Genomic DNA, 18,332 nt, shown 5'->3' on the forward strand with positions numbered 1-18,332 from the left:
GCACCGTTTTCACGCCGCCCGCGCGAATGACCCGACTTCTTTTCTGGCTCCTCGTTGACCCGAGTGTCTTTCACCTCGCTTGATGGAGAGGCACAGTGGAGAACCTAAATTACCGACCCCCTAGAAACAGGGCTAGCAAGACAAACAAAACTTCGAGCTGAAGTGCGGCCTGTCGACAAAAAACATTTGGCTACACATACCGACAGCCGGCCTCGCAAAAAGTCGCCACAGACCACAATGGGGCCGTACAGGGCTTCTGATTTATTTCTCCCTGCACACCTACAAATATAGATTGTGTTGTACTAAGACGAAAACGCTGCAAGATTTGTTTACAGCTTGTGAGTACGTTAGGAAGGAAGGAAGAATTGCTGTCATGGCAGTGATGTTGTTTTTAACATAGACTTTCGTTTATCGCATGGAAACAGTGTGCACTCACGACTACATCTATTATAGTAACCAGTACAATCTCAGACACTAGATCAAACTCAAATTTTCTAATATCTGCATAAGCGCAGTCTCTGCAACTGTGCTAGTTTACTACCAATTTTCGTTCACAAGCTTTGCTTGCATGAAATCAAACAGAGCAAAGCAAGTAGGGCACATAGTGATGAGTACAATATGTAGCGCTACTGCAAGATACGCAAGAGTATACCTTGACGTTTCTGAAATACAAATTGAAATATGGTTTAAATATATATTGAAAGCCTCTATCGGGATAAAGGAGAGAATATTGTACCTAACATTGAGGTATTCGAAGCATATTGAAATAAGTTGCTTTATAACATTTACTGGAGGCGTCAGAGCTAAGGCATTTATGTAGTTTATTTCTTTGAATGCGATGTGGCAGTATCACTCGCAGTGCAATAAATGTTTTAAAGGCACACTAGAGTGAAACAATGACTTCGCTTAGAATAATAAACTGTAATCTGAGAACTCTAATGTCACAAGTTTCATCGTCAGAAATTCTTTAGAAAAGGAAAAAAAAATAACGTTCAAGTTTTGTATATAAATCTCGTGCCGAAATCTCCGTACGTGAAGCCCCGAATTTAGAAATGTATTTTTCGTATTGTCGCAACACAAGCTCGATGATATCTTCTGAAACTTCGTATGCTAGATTTGGGGCGACGTGTTTATTTTTTATCGATTAGAAGCTACGCAAGAAACCAGTGGACGTGTTGAAAGTATATGATCTCATCGTGTTTGGTGGGGGATTCCCAAGGCATCGTCTCCATGGGCATTTCCTTTTCGCGCTTTTTCTTGCTTACAAAAGTCGCCTTGCGTTATAAGTGGTGTTTCAGCCACTGCGTACTTTACTAGTACGCGTGAAATTGGTTATCTATTTCGCGCCCCATTAAAGACTTTTTTGCTACCTAATCTAACACACAGCACTTTGCTGTTGGTGCAGGAGATATCTAACAATATTTTATAATAAAACGCCCTTTCGCCTCTTCATTTTTTGGGACTTTTCATAAACACACACTAAACAATGTTTTGGGGCCGCCACAACAGAACAGGCCCACGTATAATTGTATATAGCCAAGATTGCTATTTTTATTGTAATATTGTATTTTACAGAGTAGCTGGTAAGCTTTTCGTTTTGTCGTTTCGCAAAGATACGAAACGAACCTACACACGTTATCTTATTTTTTTTTTCATGTTCCACATTGCTTCCGGAACACGTGCACCTATTTTTTCGGCATGAGAGACAATCATTCTGCTGGGTAAGGGAACCAATAGGAAAGGCGAGTCACAAAAAAAAGGGGGGGAGAGGAGGAATAAAAAGGGACAGAGAGAAACCCTTGGCAAAAACTTATCGTTAGCCATCTGTAATTTAGGCACGCTAGCATTGCACAACGTGGCCTTGTATAAGTAGTATCGCAAGCCGTCGAGAAAGGGAACTGAGAGTGACGGGGCGAAATAGAAAAGGGCGAGGAAGAGTAAAGCATAGCATTGAAGGAAAGAGATAAACAAAGCGAAAGGGAGGGGGACCAGAATAAATCGCAAAAGATAGATGGGAAGAGAAAGAAAGAGGAAGCAAGAAGAAGAGGGACAGAGAGAAAAATATATTTAGAGACAACAAAATAAATATATACAGGAAGAGACCCAAAGCACTAGAAAAATAGAGAAACTGGGAAAATAGAGAGTTCAAAAAAAGAATAAGAGTAAGAAGAAACACACAAGGTTATCAAGCTGTGTACTTCACCCATGCTTGGCAACGCTGTTGCGAAGCAGCCTAATTTTTTTAAAAGCGAAAGCACTTGATGGCTCATGGCAGGGGTCTTAAACTCACCTCAGCTAACAAGCCGTAGTTTAAAAAAATTAGGCCTTTATATACAAGGCCCGGCTTTGTGAACAAAGTTAAAGGAACAGAAGGGACGGGGAGAGTGGACACCTAATACGGTAATTCCGAAAAGCGCATTTCATTGACTAAATGTGATGCGTTTCTGGTGGCTATTTGGCGTCAAGATTCGAGCGGCATATCGACGATGATCTGTAGAGTGACCCGAATACAGACACAAATTTTTAAATTATATTTTTTCCGTGGTTCTCTTGCAATACCTGGCTATGCATGAGTTAATTCACGAAAAAAAAAGAAAAGAAATGCTTTGGACATGTGCCGTCTCTGCAGCTTACCAAAAGCAAGGGGCTAATATCCGAAATAAGCCTGTAAATATTGCGACATCCCTTGAACAACAACACAAGTTGTTTCTTGTGAAGCCACGGGTCACAAAAATATACGCTGCGGGGTTTCAAACCCTGCCTTATAGAGTGCGAATTTTGACCGTCACCGTCCCGCGATGGCGCCATCTCGCAACCCGCTTTATCGAGTACGGGTGACCAAAAAAAAAAAAATCACCATCAGGAGTAGGCGACCCAGGTTGCAGAATTTTGTGGTGTCATTATGACGTCATCGTGGTCTCACAAAGACGTCAGACCACGCAACGTGAAATTAAGACGTCATCATTTCCCATGATGGCTTGCTCTAGGTGATTAAATCACGGAGGCAATGCGAAACTAGGAGAAGTGCCTTTGATCTCGGCGGCACTGTAAAGTCATGTTAGGTGCAGAAGAGTTTTTAAGGGTGGCTGGGCAGCATAAATACGCAAGCGGAGATCAAAATGAAGATAGGTTTCACGTTGCAGTCGTGTTAAGTGAATGTATTTAAGTACACTTATGTCTTGTTTGTCATGTGAGATCTTGGCTGCTGACCCGCAGGGCGCGGGTTCGAATCGCGGCTGCAGCGGCTGCATTTCCGATGGAGGCGGAAATGTTGTAGGCACGTGTGCTCAAATTTGAGTACACGTTAAATAACCCCAGGTGGTCTAAATTTCCGGAGCCCTCCACTACGGCGTCTCTCATGATCATATAGTGATTTTGGGACGTTAAACCCCACATATCAATCAATCAATGTCATGTGAGATCAACTTGAGGTATTATTCTTAGGTGACCGTGAAATATTGTCGGGTGTAGAATACTGTCAGCAGCGACGACACATTGTGTGCATTCAACAAACATGACCGTGCAGATGAATGCTAGACAACCCCACAGTGAATCTGTTACAGAAACAATCAGCCAAACTTCCCGCCAAACTCACATCACCTCGGTGGCCTCGTAGATATAACTTCAACGCTTTTCGCTCACTTATGTTGTCACGTCCTCAACCTCTTGCTGAAAACTTTGTAAGTCTCAATTAATTTTGATCCTCAATATCAGCAATCGTAGTCCACTTAATGTTTAAATTCGCAATTCAGACTTCTTATACATAGCCGTTAAGTAGGTCCACGCCTAAGCTTATGAGACTTCTCACCTTTCTTGGAAGAGCGGAAGATGTCCTCTGGCTCTAGTCTCACGCCCGCCAGACTCAAGTGCGGTGTCCTCGGCCGAGCTTGAGTGCCACCGCTTTCTCCATGTTGGCGCAGATCTTCTCCGACGTCGCTTGCATTTATATTAGCCTGGTCCAGTGCTTGTGAAAGCTGCTTCGCTTCTTCCGATGACCACGACTGGTCGTACACGACACCTGAAAAACAGCGAGCGCCGTGTCTAACGTAACACTGTGGCCACAAGCTCATACCTCTCTATTGTGGCGTACCTATGCCGCATATATATTGTATTTAAAAACTAAACAAATGCATCTTAACAGCATAAAGGAGTAGCCAAATGTAAAGGAAGAACAGGAAGGTTAGTCATGTCACACTGGAGTTCCTTCCCTACTGACGAAGTAGGTATTAACAATATTACCAGAACGTACCTTGCCAAACATCTGACAAGAATATAAGAGACGCCGTAGTGAAGGGCACCGTCAATTTCACTCACCTGGCGTTGTTTAGCGTGCATTGACAGCGGACAGCACACGGAACTGTAGCACTTCACCTCCACCTAAATGCCGCCGCGAAAGCGGGGATCAAACCCGCGAGATTCGGCTCAGAAGCCAATCACCACACCAGTAGTCTAATACGGCAGACTAGAGTCAAGGTACAAGAATAGAAAAAGAGTAAAGAAATATACACCATCCCCGCTAAAGGGATCCATGTGTAGATGCGAAGCAGTGGGTGCTAACGCTTACACTGGCGGTGGTGTCCACGCTGGAGCTCATGCGGTGTTGTGCAGAAGAGAAATCTGAGAAGACCCAAAGAACGCAGTAATGGACTGGTGTTATCTACAAGTGCATGCTAATCACTGCCAATGGAAATGAGAAACAAAAGAATCCGATTCGACACAGAAACCCACAGCTCGCTTTTAGTTAACGTGAACGGTACGAATTTTTATTGTAAAGCAACGCACATAAGAAATACTGCCCTTCGGGGTCAAGATTCAGTGCCTTTACATCTGGGGTAGCCAATGTACGATTGTGCAACGCGAGCTGTCGAGTTTTTAAGTCAAGTAGCGCGCTAGCATACGCTGCCTGCGTCGGCGTTGCCTGCGAGAGAAGGAGAGCATAGGAGAGGAGACGCGCATGCGCATTGGGGGTGTGGACGCCACGGAAAGAGATTCCTATTAGCCCGAGAACAAACACTGGAGGCGTGGCCGTCGGCGTGAAGTGACGTCACGACAAGAGCTCATTTCCTCGGCGACCGAGTATCGCCTTTTTCTGTGCCCACTGCGCGCGAATATATAAACACCATATATACAGCAGTCATGATTGCTCATTGTTGAGGTGCAAGTCTACCAAAGTAAAAGGCAGCTGTTTACACCACTAGCAAAATTTAAGTGAGCTGTTGCGATAATCTGATGGGTAAACTTACCTCCAAACGGAAGATTCACTGTAAAAATGGCGGTGCATGACAGTGAGGCATTCTTTGTTTTCACCGCTTGCGCCTAGCAATCGGTTCTTAACGGCTTTACGCTAGTTACTCCAACTTTCTTTACATCTTGGAGTACAGCCCGGGGTTATAAGATGTGTCCCAAAGAATTACAGATAGAATTATGGTCTTTTAAGTTCACTAAATACATCGCAGTTTTATGCAGATTATGTGGGTGATTTAAAAAAGCAGTACTTTCTGTTAAAATAGACGTTACATTATTTATAAAAAAAAATCTTTCAATATGTCCAATTTGTTGAAAAATATAATAAGGTCCCATAAACAACGCCCAAAAAATGCTGATATGTTATCGGTATATAATTTACACGTAAATATTTCTTCTAAGTAGCTAGTCACCTGCGAATATGTAGCCGCATATTCTGATTTGCAGGAACTGTTGCTCTGATCAAACGCCGCGTCACAAGCGGTAATGTTTAATTTGCGTGGGAGAACTATTCATAGCGATTGACCGACGTAGCCCGCGTAATAATTAAACGTTATTCGCCTAAATGTGTCAGTGTCTGGTCTACCACCTCATGTCCACGTACAGTTTCATGAAACTTGGAGATAATCAACTACAAGTAAAATTAATTTAGGAGTGGACTATTTGAACAAGTATACTTTCCTATGTAAGAGCTGCAGCGCCGTTGCTACAATGCTGAATGAAGCTGGCGCTATTAACCTCAACTAGTTTTTGTGAGATGAAGCCCCTAAATTACTTCAAAGAAAACGTGGAATCCAAATACGCGAGGAGTGAGAGAGTATTTTACGGTCTTGCAGATAACACCTTAAGCTAAAAAACTTCAGAATACGTTTCCACCGCGATGGAATCCCTGCTGTTAATGAAAACCTGCTGGTACCGGCTCTTGTTTTGTTTAATTGTCTTCCATGTCGTTATTTATTAAGGTCTAAGACAACATTAACAAATCATTGCTTGTTTCATTCTTAGAAAAGCGCCATTGCGTTCATATAAGTGTGTTTTCATTGAAGATTATTACAGGATGTTTTTTGATATCATTCAAACTTTTGGCAGTCATAATGTCCGACAATATGCTTACGTTGGTAAAATATTTGATGTGAAATGCAGTTAATTATTCGGCAGCACTACCTATATAAAAATTAGGCGAATTTGAGCTGATAAGCACTTCGCCGTCTGGACGCTTAATTCTTACAAGCAAGCTTTTAAATTCGCTCAAACAAATTCATAACGGCATTCCTAATCTGGTGTTTTGAAACATACGATTACTTGAACACCCTCATGCGCTGACCTACATTCCAAATATGAGGGCGTGCTTGAGGCCCGTGTGCTTAGGTTTAGCTGGACATTGAGAGCCTCAGATGAACGAACTTTGCGGGGCCATCATCTACGGTGTCCCACATAATGATGACGTGGTTTCGGAGGACATTGAACCCGGATAATTACGATTATATATTCTTTTCGTCACGACAAGGCTGGTAATAGGCGGCCTTTAGACTGAAACATGGTATAATAAGGTTTAGACAAGCCCTATCGTATATGACGTCATTATTTTGCTGCGATAGTGTTATATAAAAACCACACGAAAAAACTAAACACCCACGTGCGTATGGTTCTTCCGTTTAGTTCTGGTGCAACAGTATGAATAAAACACTTTAAATAACTACACTTGAACATAGAAGCCAAGGAATTTGTATTTTTGGGCCGTTACCATCTTCTCCTTACGAGAAAACTCTTCATATCACCGAATGAAGTGTCGTTGCATGGTTTCATACAGAGTCAGCAGTATACAGTACCAGGGTTCGCTGTTAAAAGCAATTCTGTTTTTTACAGATTTATACAGATACACCAGGTTTATACAATACTACCACCACCATTGGCCCAGAAAAAAAATTGTCCGAGTTCCATAGAAAAGTGCTGCTAGTCATCAAAAGAAGCTAATGATTCAAAAGTTAAAGTTTTACTTAAACCGAAAAAATTACAAAGAAGACTCAGTTCGGTGTTAAACGTGTATCAGAAAACTTGGTTGAGAAAACGAACAGACAATGGTTTTGCGAACATCTCGCAGGGCGGGGAATATGAAAAAAGGATATGAAATAAGACAAATGGTTGTGCATAAGAGCCAGAGCTTACAGATGCGGCGTTACAGATGGTGGTGAGACAACGAGTAGGTGGCGAGCTTGTGTGACGCCTTCCGCAGCCTCATCTCACACCGCTCCGGGGCGTGGTGGTGAAGGGCTGCCAAAATGGGAATGGCGACAACCTTGTTGATTATTTTTCACGTTCCAGGCTGGGACAAGGAAACGAGAAAGAAGAAGAGCGCGAGCCAGAGAAGAAACGCGGGGACGCTCTAGTGACAGCAAAGCGCTTCCGAGCGCAGTGAAATAAACAAGTATAATTTGCCTGATACCTTAAAGACGGAGTTGAGTCTGATCGCAGTGTCTGGAACGCCATCGTCTTAATATTTGGTGCCGAAGAACTGGAATTGAAAACCAAGACCCTATGGACGGCTACCGTTCAACTGCAGTGGCATGGACCGACTGAAGTCAAAGCGGACGTCGCGGCGAGCACAGAACACGAGGATTATAAACGAGGCAAGTGCTCTCCTCGCTAACTACTCTGCCTCTTATGACCATGTCAATTCCATATATGAGAGGCTGAAGGCTAATAAGGAAGAGCTTAAAAACTTGAACAACGAGATTGAGCAGCATATACCTGACGAGGAGGTCGAAGTGGAGTATAACGCCGTCTTACAATAAGAGGCCAGTGCTACGCGCATTCTCGCAGAGATTCTCGGCAAGAAAGATTGCATGCTAAGGACATCGACCGGAACTCAAGAAACAGTTGCCCAGACAGTCGCAGCCCCATCAGACGGAACTGGAGTTAAATTGCCTAAACTGACAATAGCTCCTTTTTCTGGGGACTTAAGCAAATGGACCGAATGTTGGGAACAATTTGACCAAATTGTTCATAGTGTAAAGAGGGTCATAGTGTAAAGAGGGTGTAAAGAGGGTCACAATCGCATCACTGCCACAGAGAAGTTTCATTGCCTGCGACTGTATCTGAAAGGAGACGCTGAATCAGTGATTGCGGGCCTTCCGACGACAGAAAGCTGTTACAGTCACGCCATCAACATGCCACAGAAGCGATCTGGGGACAAGACGCGCCTGGAGCAAGAATATTCTGCCAAGCTACGGATGTTAAGCCCTGTCCGTTTATCGACCGACACCAAAGCGCTACGCAGCTTGTACCACCAAGTTTTCGTTAATATCCGAGGCTTACAGACTTTGGGTGTGCACAAGTCGTCATTTTCATCAATGATTTGCGACATCCTACTGCGTGCTCTTCCACGGGATATAGTCGTGCAGTATCATCGATCGTGTTCCGTCCAGTTGGCATATGACTCGAGAGCTGAAGCTACACCCGTGGGACTAGACCGTGTGCTCAACTTCCTGTGTATCGAGCTGGAAAACCTGGAGAAGAGTGATTTTAAGGATGCCAGAGGACGAGAACATTGAACACTCCCCGTGGCCAGTCAGTCGACGTACTCTCGGCGTGGGAAACCAAAGTCATATGTGCTTCACAGCAACTCGGTACGAGAAAAAAAGGACAACTGCGTATTCTGCTCGTCCAGTCATCACGCATTGGAAGCCTGCACAGCTGACTTGTCGCTGACGCAGAAGAAAGGACTGCTTTCAAACGGAAAAAGGTGTTTCTGCTGCACCACCAAAGGTCATCGGGCACGGGACTGAAAGAAGAAAATTTCTTGCTCCAGATGCCAAGCTCGACACGCTACAAGCATGTGCGATCCCGATAGGTGTTCACGGAAGTCAGACTATGCTAACAAGAACAACGAAAAAACTGAGACAGTCTGCGCATCACTTGGAAAAAGACCCGTCAAGGAAGGCTCTACAACTTGCGTTTTCCATCAGACATTCAGAGCATGGGCCATGAATGCTGACACCTGCCGCTACATACGAGGCGTTTTTGATGGTGGCAGTCAGAAAACTTTCATAACTGAAGATCTGTCCAAGCACATCCAGCTGAAAAGCGTGGGAACAACTCGAATAGCCTTCAATACTTTCGCAAGTACATCGGACCAAGAGGCCAAGAGGCGTCGCATCGTAGAACTACGACTGTGAAGCCAGCTTTCTGACGCGGAAATAGTCTTATCTGCAATAGAGATCCCAAGCATCTGCCAGTACATCGCAGAGACTGCAATGGACGTAGCCTTCCTTGCGCCTTTCAAGAAGCTGGGAAACGATGTCGCCGAATAGCTCAAACATCCTTCTATCATCACTAAGAGTGGCATCAGCGTACTTATCGGGTCCGAGCAGATGTGGAAAGTGTTGACCAGCGAAGTTTCACGGTGCGAAGGCAACGAATCATTGATCGCACTTAACTCCATGCTTGCATGGACCTTTCAGGGAAGCACATCGCTCTTGGTGTCCCGACCAACTACTTCGCAAATAATGGCTTGCGTTCTAAAAGCCCAAGCTACCAATTCCGACGAGATTTTGTGCTCCTTTTGGGAACTTGAGAACATAGGAATTACGGACACGATAAACAAGCAACCTGAAATGAGCAACACCATGTGGCATTTTGAGCAAACGATTAGCTTTGTAAACGGAAGTTATGAAGTGGCCCTCTCTTGGAAGGATAATTTCGAGCTTGCAAGCAACAAGCAAGTCGCCGTTACTCGACTGGATAAGCTTGTCAACTATCTCGCCTCCAGGAAAGAACTGCTCGAAACGTATGACCGTACCATAAGAGAGTACTTGAGGGCAGGACACGCCGAAGTAGTCAGTGATGTACCTCCAGAGGTGACGAAGTTATATTACATGCCGCACAAGGAAGTCATGCGTGAACAAGCACTGACGACGAAAATGAGAGTGGTGTTTGACGATTCGTCACATGCCAAAGGATGCAAGTCCCTTAATGACTGCCTTGAAAAAGGTGACAACTTATACCAAGACCTCATGCAAATTCTGCTACGCTTCAGAACGCACCCGGTGGCAGTTATAGCGGACATAGAAAAGGCATTCCTTCAGATTGCGGTTCGGGAAGACGACAGAGACACTTTCCGCTTTCTGTAATTTACAGACGAAGATTTATCCAAGGGCAAACTGCAAGATTGGAAAATGACACGAGTGCCTTTTGGAGCTACATGTAGCCCATTTTGCTCACAGCTACTATTCTCTACCACATGAAAAGAGCACCGGCTGCCATGGCACAAACAGTGCAAACTCATGCCGAGTCGTTTTACGTGGATGACTTAGTCACTGGTGCCGACACAGAAGAGGAAGCCGCTAAAATTTTCCGAGAAGCGCGCACAATAATGAAATCGGCCGGCATGACATTGCGGAAATGGACAACAAATTCAGGAAATTTAATCCGAACGCTTGAAACTCAAGTAGAATCTACTAGTAATGAGATGGTCGTTCTTCACGAAACGTCGGTCAAGGTCCTGGGTTTGGTGTGGAATCCTGCAAAGGATGAATTCAACTTTTCGGTTGAAAATCTACTCCGTTTTTGACAGCACAGACGGACACAAAACGATTTGTCTTGCCGTCAGCATCAAGAATATTTGACCCGTTGGGATTTGTAGGACCATATACTATTGCCATACGAATATTGTTTCAGAAGCTGTGGATACAAGGGATTGGCTGGGATGAAGTACTATCCAATTACCTGCAAAAGGAATGGGATGATTGGGTCATCCAGCTGCAGCAACTGCAAGACATCGTCGTTCCTCGCTATCTGGGCGGCGAAGCAAGGAAGCCCAATGTGCTTCAAGTACATGTTTTCTTCGATGCAGTCCAGCAGCATACGGAACAGCGATATACGTCGTGTCAAGTCCTGAGAAGCCAAAACTGTTGATTGCGAAGTCCCGTGTAGCACCCAATAAGGAGACAACGCTACCGCGATTGGAGCTGTTGGCTGCCCTAATCGGCTCAAGATTGTTGGCATACGTGAAAAGCGCTTTGAGGAATGTTCAAGTTGACTACACGATGTGGACAGATTCCACCATTGTGTTGTCATGGATAAAAGGTGAGGCCAAAAAGTGGAAACAGTTCGTAGCCAACAGAGTCATTGAAATTAGGTGCACTACAGATCCATCAAAGTGGAGATACTGTCCTGCAACGGACAACCCGGCTGACCTACTCACGCGTTGCGCGACGCTTGAAAGACTGCTGCACAGCTCAAAATGGTGGCATTGTCCCGAGTGGCTAACTAAACCGATGTCTGAATGGTCCCTACAGTTCAGTGAATTAGACATAGCGGAAGTCACCGAAGGTGAAGTTACAACAGTACACGTCGCACTAATGACACGCTTCTCAGTTTCTATAATCGATATTCAACGGTACAGCAGGCTTCAGCTACTACTCGGAGTCACTGCGCGGGTTTTCAGATTTACTGACCGATGCAGAAAAAGGACGGATCACATGGAACATCTCGTGGCAACAGAAATCCTGAACGCTGAACAGTATTGGATAAGATGTACACCGCAGCAAGGCTTTCTTGAAGAACTCACCACTTTGACCAACGCCGCAAAAGTCGAGTCTACATCTCGGATCGCTGAACTACGCCCTTACATAGGCAAAGACGGAATTCTTCGGGTTGGAGGCCGTTTATACCTCATGCATTCCACACAAGATGTCAAGCAGCCAATCATAATGCCGTCAAGCCACCACTTTTCGGCACTTTTGGCAAACAGAACCCATCTTCAAGTCCTACATAGAGGAGTTAGAGATACACTTACGCAGCTACGGGAACGCTACTGGATTTGTCGAGCTCGCTCTTTGGTAAAAAGAGTGCTGCATGGTTGAAATATATGCAAGCGTTTCAGTGCGGGCCCAGGAAGTGCTGAGACTGCTCCGTTAACAAGTCATCGAGTGTCACCAATGAACCCGTTCGAAGTTGAGGAGTCGACTTCGCAGGCCCTCTGTATGCACGCACGTAGAAAAAAGGCACGAAGTGCTACGTTGCACTTTTTACGTGCGCCGTATCTAGAGCCGTGCATCTCGACCTTGTCTCGGAATTGACATCCGAGGCTGTCCTGCTGTGCCTACGACGATTTGCAGCTCGGAGAGGATTACCTAGTGTGATCTACTCTGACAACGCACGAAGCTTTCACAAGACATCGGCAGACATAAAGCGACTACACCGAATGTGCTCTGAAGAGGACGTCGCTGGTCACCTCAGCACCAACGGCATTTCGTGGAAGTTTATTGCACCAAATGCTCCTTGGTGGGGTGGATGGTGGGAGTGCCTCGTATGATCAATGAAGCTTCCACTGCGAAAAATTATCGGCAAACTTTGTCTGAACTACGGAGAAATATCGACAGTGCTGGCGGAGGTCGAAGCAGTCGTAAACTCTAGGCCTCTCACTTTCATCGAGACAGAGGCAGGAGAACCTTGCACTTTGACACCATCCGAACTTCTCGTTGGACGAAGGTTGACTTCCATACCGTATGCGACCGCTGACGAAGTCAACAGTAACTCAAAGCGAGCAGACGCCATACGCAGACACAACTACGAGAAGCTTCTGGTTAAAAGTTTTTGGAAGCGTTGGCAAAAAGAATACCTGTTGCAATTACGATCTGCACATTTTGCCGACACGAAATGAAATACAGCATTGAAGTAAGGGGACATCGTTCTCGCGCATGTGGACAACACGCCACGCCAGCTATGGAAGCTTGCAAGGGTCACGGAAGTGTACCGCAGTGCCGACGGTCTCATTCGTTCTTGCAAGATCAAGTTGCAAGGGGGTCACCTTGCGATCAGGCCGATACAAAGACTGTACCCACTTGAACTATGTGTTCAACTTTGCGCGGCCGGCAATGATGATTATTTTTCACGTTCCATGCTGGGACAAGGAAACTAGAAAGAGAAGAGTGAGAGAGGAGAGATGCGGGGACGCTGTAGTGACAGCAGAGCGCTTCCGAGCGCAGTTAAATAAACAAGTATATTTTGCCTGATACCTTAAAGACGGAGTTGAGTCTGATCGCAGTGTCTGTAACACCATCGTCTTAATAGCCTTACAATTCATTCTACTACAAAAGAGCACTAGGTAACCAGCGAAGACTCCCGAAGAGTGTTGCTGGTATGGTGGCTATATAGCTATTCCTCTTTTGTAAACCGTAGTACGCGCCATCGACATACTACGCCACATTTGGTGACAACGGGGAGCCGGCCGCGTGCACACGGGAGTCAGCTTAACAGGTGCAGTGCTAGTTGTCACTGGATCGTAGATGGCATTGGCGAGCTTTGGCCTAGATGTCGCTACAGAAACCCTAGTTTGTCGATGGCACCTACCGCTGTTTACAAACATGGAATAAGTCTACAGAAGAGGGGTCTCAAAAACCTCTCGTTAGTTGCCTGACACTTCACATGGAACACAGATTTGAGATTTTTTTTAAATAGTAATTGACTAGTTTTCTGGTCTATTGCATTTTTTAGCGCTTTCTTGGGGTAAGCTTCACTAACGGGACTGGTCTGAAGCATTTTTTGTGGAGGCACTGTTACACTCCGGAAGTTACTATGAGTTGGTACATCATCGCAGAAGGGAAATTATATTTCGGAGCTGCTGTCTACATTTTGATCATTGTGAAAAGCAATACCCACATGATTGGAGAAGCCTGTCGTCGTATCCCTTTGAAAATTCACCCGGGGTATTCCACGAGAGATCTACACGGGCCCAAAAGTTGATATTTTAGATTTCATTCAGTATCTTATATTTCGTGCACCTCTCACCAGGTAGCCCGAAAGTCAACTTCGTTTTATTAATAATGGCATAACTTACGAGAAAAAAAATATCATACTTCACCAACACGAAGGCACAACTTCGTCACCTGTCATTTTCGAAAATCGCAGATGCTAAAAAAAGACAAATACTTTTGTTTCAAGGATGATATTTTTTACCTGAAATGCATGTCTAATCAAGAATGAATTCATATGGTTTCAAGTTTGTAGACTTTAAGAAAATAGCTTTTAAAAATGTCAAATTTTGCGACAGTTTGAAATAAGTTAGGTATTTCCCTTTTTTTTCTGCGAAAGTAATGCAAGCAGTGTTTTCAAACTTGACACATTTTAAGCATATATTGTGTTCATTAGGTACATAAATTATTATTGCCGTAGGGCAAACGTAACTTTTTATATAATGCCTCAAATTTCTTATATTGGCAAAAGTGTACTCAAGTGAAATTTGAATAATAAGAAAACCCCATCTTGGATTTTTCTTAAAATCTCGTAAATAGACAACCGAAGGCCATCATACAGCAATTTAGAAAAATATGTTGCTATATTTTGTTTTTAGTGACAATATTTGTGGTACAAATCAGAGCTTTTCGAGAATGTGCTGATAAGTTGAGAAATCTAGAAATCGGAACGGAAAAGCGGCAATAAGCTTCAAACGCGAATAAACGTGACCGCATTTGGTAAAGAAAGGCTGTTTTAGCACTGTGACAAATACGTAGCCATGAAGGCGCATTTATGCTCGTGATAACACAGCTCTAATGGAGGAAATCTTCGACACTGCAACTCAGTTGCAAAACATCTGTTTATATTTGCCGATAAGCTCAAACATGAAAATGTTCCAACGCAAGTGTTGGGTCTCGCTAGAAAAAGCATATGCGCTTGAAGTACCTTCACTGGTATTTTGGTGGTAACTGCGTAAAACAAGAGATGCGCTCAAAATGGCTGCATCTTTTGCAGAACACATTTAGCAGTACGTGACGCTAACAAAACACGACCACGATCAGTGCCCTCAGATGTGCTTAGCCAAACATGCCAAGAACGTATGCCTGGAACACGTGGCAACAATTTCCACTGGCTCTTCTTAAATTGACGGTATGTTTCTAGCTCGTCTGCATTTGCACACAACAGCTTGACATTCTTGAGCTTCGCACTCATTTGCACCACCCTTTGTGATGCTGACATAATCACAGCTGAGATTCCCGCTCTGAGGTTGTAGAGCGTAGCCTGATGCTTTAGTAGGCCACCAACGCCGTCACAATAGTTCTTGCCATGTCCTGTGGCCGAACAAATTCAATTTGTTGATATATGATCTTTCTGACATAACTCGAACAACTGGTACTTGTTTTTGTAGTGACTGCATGCACCATCAGAAACATAAGTAACGTGCGTGTCAGGCTTAAATTGTTCCTTCATATAGTTGTGGATTATTTGTAGAGCAAAACAGGCATGTGCAGCATCATGGCATGTGCCATCACTGATGATGGCAAAACTTTGAATTCATTGCTTCCTTGTGACGACACACGTGAATATAGACACCTGTCTTTTGTGCCAGTGATACGACTGTACCTCATTCGGTAAAATGGCTGTGCAATTTTCGACAAAATCAAAGTGAAAATTGCAAGCTTCTTTTTCATAGTTCACTTTCGCCTGGCGTATTGCTGATTCTTGAATGTATCTTAAGTAATCATGGGTAATCTACTTCACAAACCATAGACTTAGCTCTCGCCGAAAAGCACTTGCCTGGGCTGTTTTTTTTCACTAGATCGCCATTTTCCCATACTGCATATGCTACCTCAATATTTTCAGGGATTCCTGAATATGTGGCTGTCAGAGCGTCCTCCTTAGTACAATAGTCACAATGGCCTAAAAAACAATCAATTTTAGAGGAGCTGCAAAGACATAGTACTTTCAAGAAGTCCATTGTGTAGGCACCATCGGTGACGTATTGTAGGACAGAAACACACTCTGTGGCATTAGCACAGTATATACAAAGGAACACTTCTTGGTGTGGTGCAAGAAAAACCCACTTCGGCATCAGTGAATAAAACTTTGAGAGCCCAATCGACGTGTTCGGATTAGCTTCTCTAAAAAGACGGTAAGCCTCTCGCACCAAACGGGTCATAAACCTTTTCGAAACAAGTTCCTTTTTTCCGTCAATGATAACAAATACTACATCTTTTTTGTTGGGACTCTGCCGATAGCAACTATACTCATCTTTGGAGTAGTAAGCCATAGCTGCCTGGACGTCCATTGGGTTCAGCCGTGTCCTTTTTACCGCATTTGGTGCTAACCATATCTCATGCTTTGCGCGCCAGCGTCGGGATCTGTATATCATGTCAGCTGACAAGTTTGGTATAAGCGCTTGGAGTTTTCGGCGCTCTATATCGCTCGGCAACAGTGTCAACAAACGCATGCGCTCTTGATACGAAGAACACGCTTCATAGGCTTGCTTGAAGTTCTTGAATCACTGGGCACACACACTGCATTTTAGATCTGATGGTTGAAAGTGGCGGTTACACACGTTACGGTGGCATTTCACGGTAACTGTAGAATCGCTGCTACGTTGTCTTGGCTCTGCATGAACTTTGGTATTTTGCGCATGCAACTACTCCAGTCGCATATGTGACAATGCTTCAGGCGTGTTTACGCACCGCTCTCGACTTCTGCCTTTTTCTTCTTCCGGCAAAAACTCATCAGCTGTTTCAGCCGAGAAGCCATTAGACGAAGACAGCATATCTCTGAGGCGTCTGAAGCAGTTCTGGCAGACGTGGTCGTTGTTATGTACATGGCGGGCAGCTTTCGGCAAAAGCTTCTGGAGGGCGGACAGGCCGATGTCTTCGACCTTGCGGAAGTTTCTTTGATAAGGTATTTTCTTTTTATGCAACATGAGGTAATCTGAACAAAAAACTCTATCCCGGCTGAAGTGGTCAGCCATCGCCACGCTCCTTGAGGCTCAAATTACTGGCAATGCAACTATGCGTGAAACCAGCAGCACGAAAGTGATCTATCTGTCGTCAGTTCCTATGTGTTTCACCTTTGTTGAGAGCAGACGTAAAACAGCGTGCGCAAGTATCCACAGTGCGAATGCAAAACTGAAGTATAGTACGTTAAAATGAATTTCACAATGTTTTTGTTGATAAAATTACGGGAGGCGTAATTTTTGTCCCTACATTTAACCATATGATCTAAAGCATTGCCTCCGAGATGCGGCGCACAGCAATTCATTTGTAGAGCAGACGACGGATGACAACTTGCCCTAAAGCGTGTTCTTCAGTCTAATGCGGCAGTCTTCGTGCCCCCGTTTATGAACTCATTCAACATTCAATTCTCTTACCCAACGTGTTGCAAACCCATGGCCGTCACAGCAACTCCATCTGTGTGTCAGTAATGGAGAGGCACCGCATATTAGAAGTCTCAATGCTCTACGTATAAGAGTGAATTCAGATACTGTAGAATATCGTGTTCAAAATAGTTACTCCTATCTGCTAAAACAGCCTTTCTTCACCAAATGCGGTCACGTTTACTCGCGTTTGAAGCTCATTGCCGCTTTTCCGTTCCGGTTTCTAGATTTCTCAACTTATCAGCGCATTCTCGGAAAGCTCGTATTTGTACCACGAATATTGTCGCTAAAACAAAATAATGCAACATGTTTTTTTTTATATTACTGTATGATGGCCTTCGGTTGTCTATTTACGAGATTTTAAAAAAATCGAAGATGGTGTTTTTTTATTATTCAAATTTCACTGGGGTACACTCTTGCCAATATGAGAATTTTGAGGCAATAAATAAAAAACTACATTTGCCCTACGACAACAACAATTTATGTACCTAATGAAAACACTATATCCTTAAAACGTGTCAAGTGTGAAAACGCTGCTTGCATTACTTTCAAAGAAAAAAAGAGGGGAATACGTAATTTATTTTAAATTGTCGCAAAATTAGACGTTTTTAAAAGCTATTTTCCTAAAGTCTACAAACTTCAAACCATATGAATTCATTCTTCATTAGACATGCATTTCAGGTAAAAAATATCATCCTTGAAACAAAAGTATTTGTCTTTTTATAGCATCTGCAATTTTCGAAAATGACAGGTGACGAAGTTGGTGTCTCCGTGTTGGTGAAGTATGATATTTTTTTCTCGTGAGTTATGCCATTATTAATAAAACGAAGTTGACTTTCGAGCTTCCTGGTGAGAGGTGCACGAAATATAAGATACTCAATGAAATCTAAAATATCAACTTTTGGGCCCGTGTCGATTTCTCGTGGAATCGCCCACCCTAATATGGTATGTATGG

General features: G+C 43.9%; 1 protein-coding gene across 1 annotated transcript in view; it reads right to left on the reverse strand.

Annotated features, from left to right (window-relative positions):
• LOC119185398 (glutamate receptor ionotropic, kainate 2-like) overlaps nucleotides 1-18,332 on the reverse strand; it is a 135,142-nt gene that overhangs the window by 79,592 nt on the left and 37,218 nt on the right. The window contains exon 2 of the mRNA XM_075894627.1: nucleotides 3,809-4,018. Within this exon, the coding sequence (XP_075750742.1) occupies nucleotides 3,809-4,018 (210 nt within the window). The remainder of the gene's footprint in view (nucleotides 1-3,808; nucleotides 4,019-18,332) is intronic.

Source organism: Rhipicephalus microplus, chromosome 5, assembly GCF_043290135.1.
Source record: "Rhipicephalus microplus isolate Deutch F79 chromosome 5, USDA_Rmic, whole genome shotgun sequence".
NCBI lineage: Eukaryota > Metazoa > Arthropoda > Arachnida > Ixodida > Ixodidae > Rhipicephalus > Rhipicephalus microplus.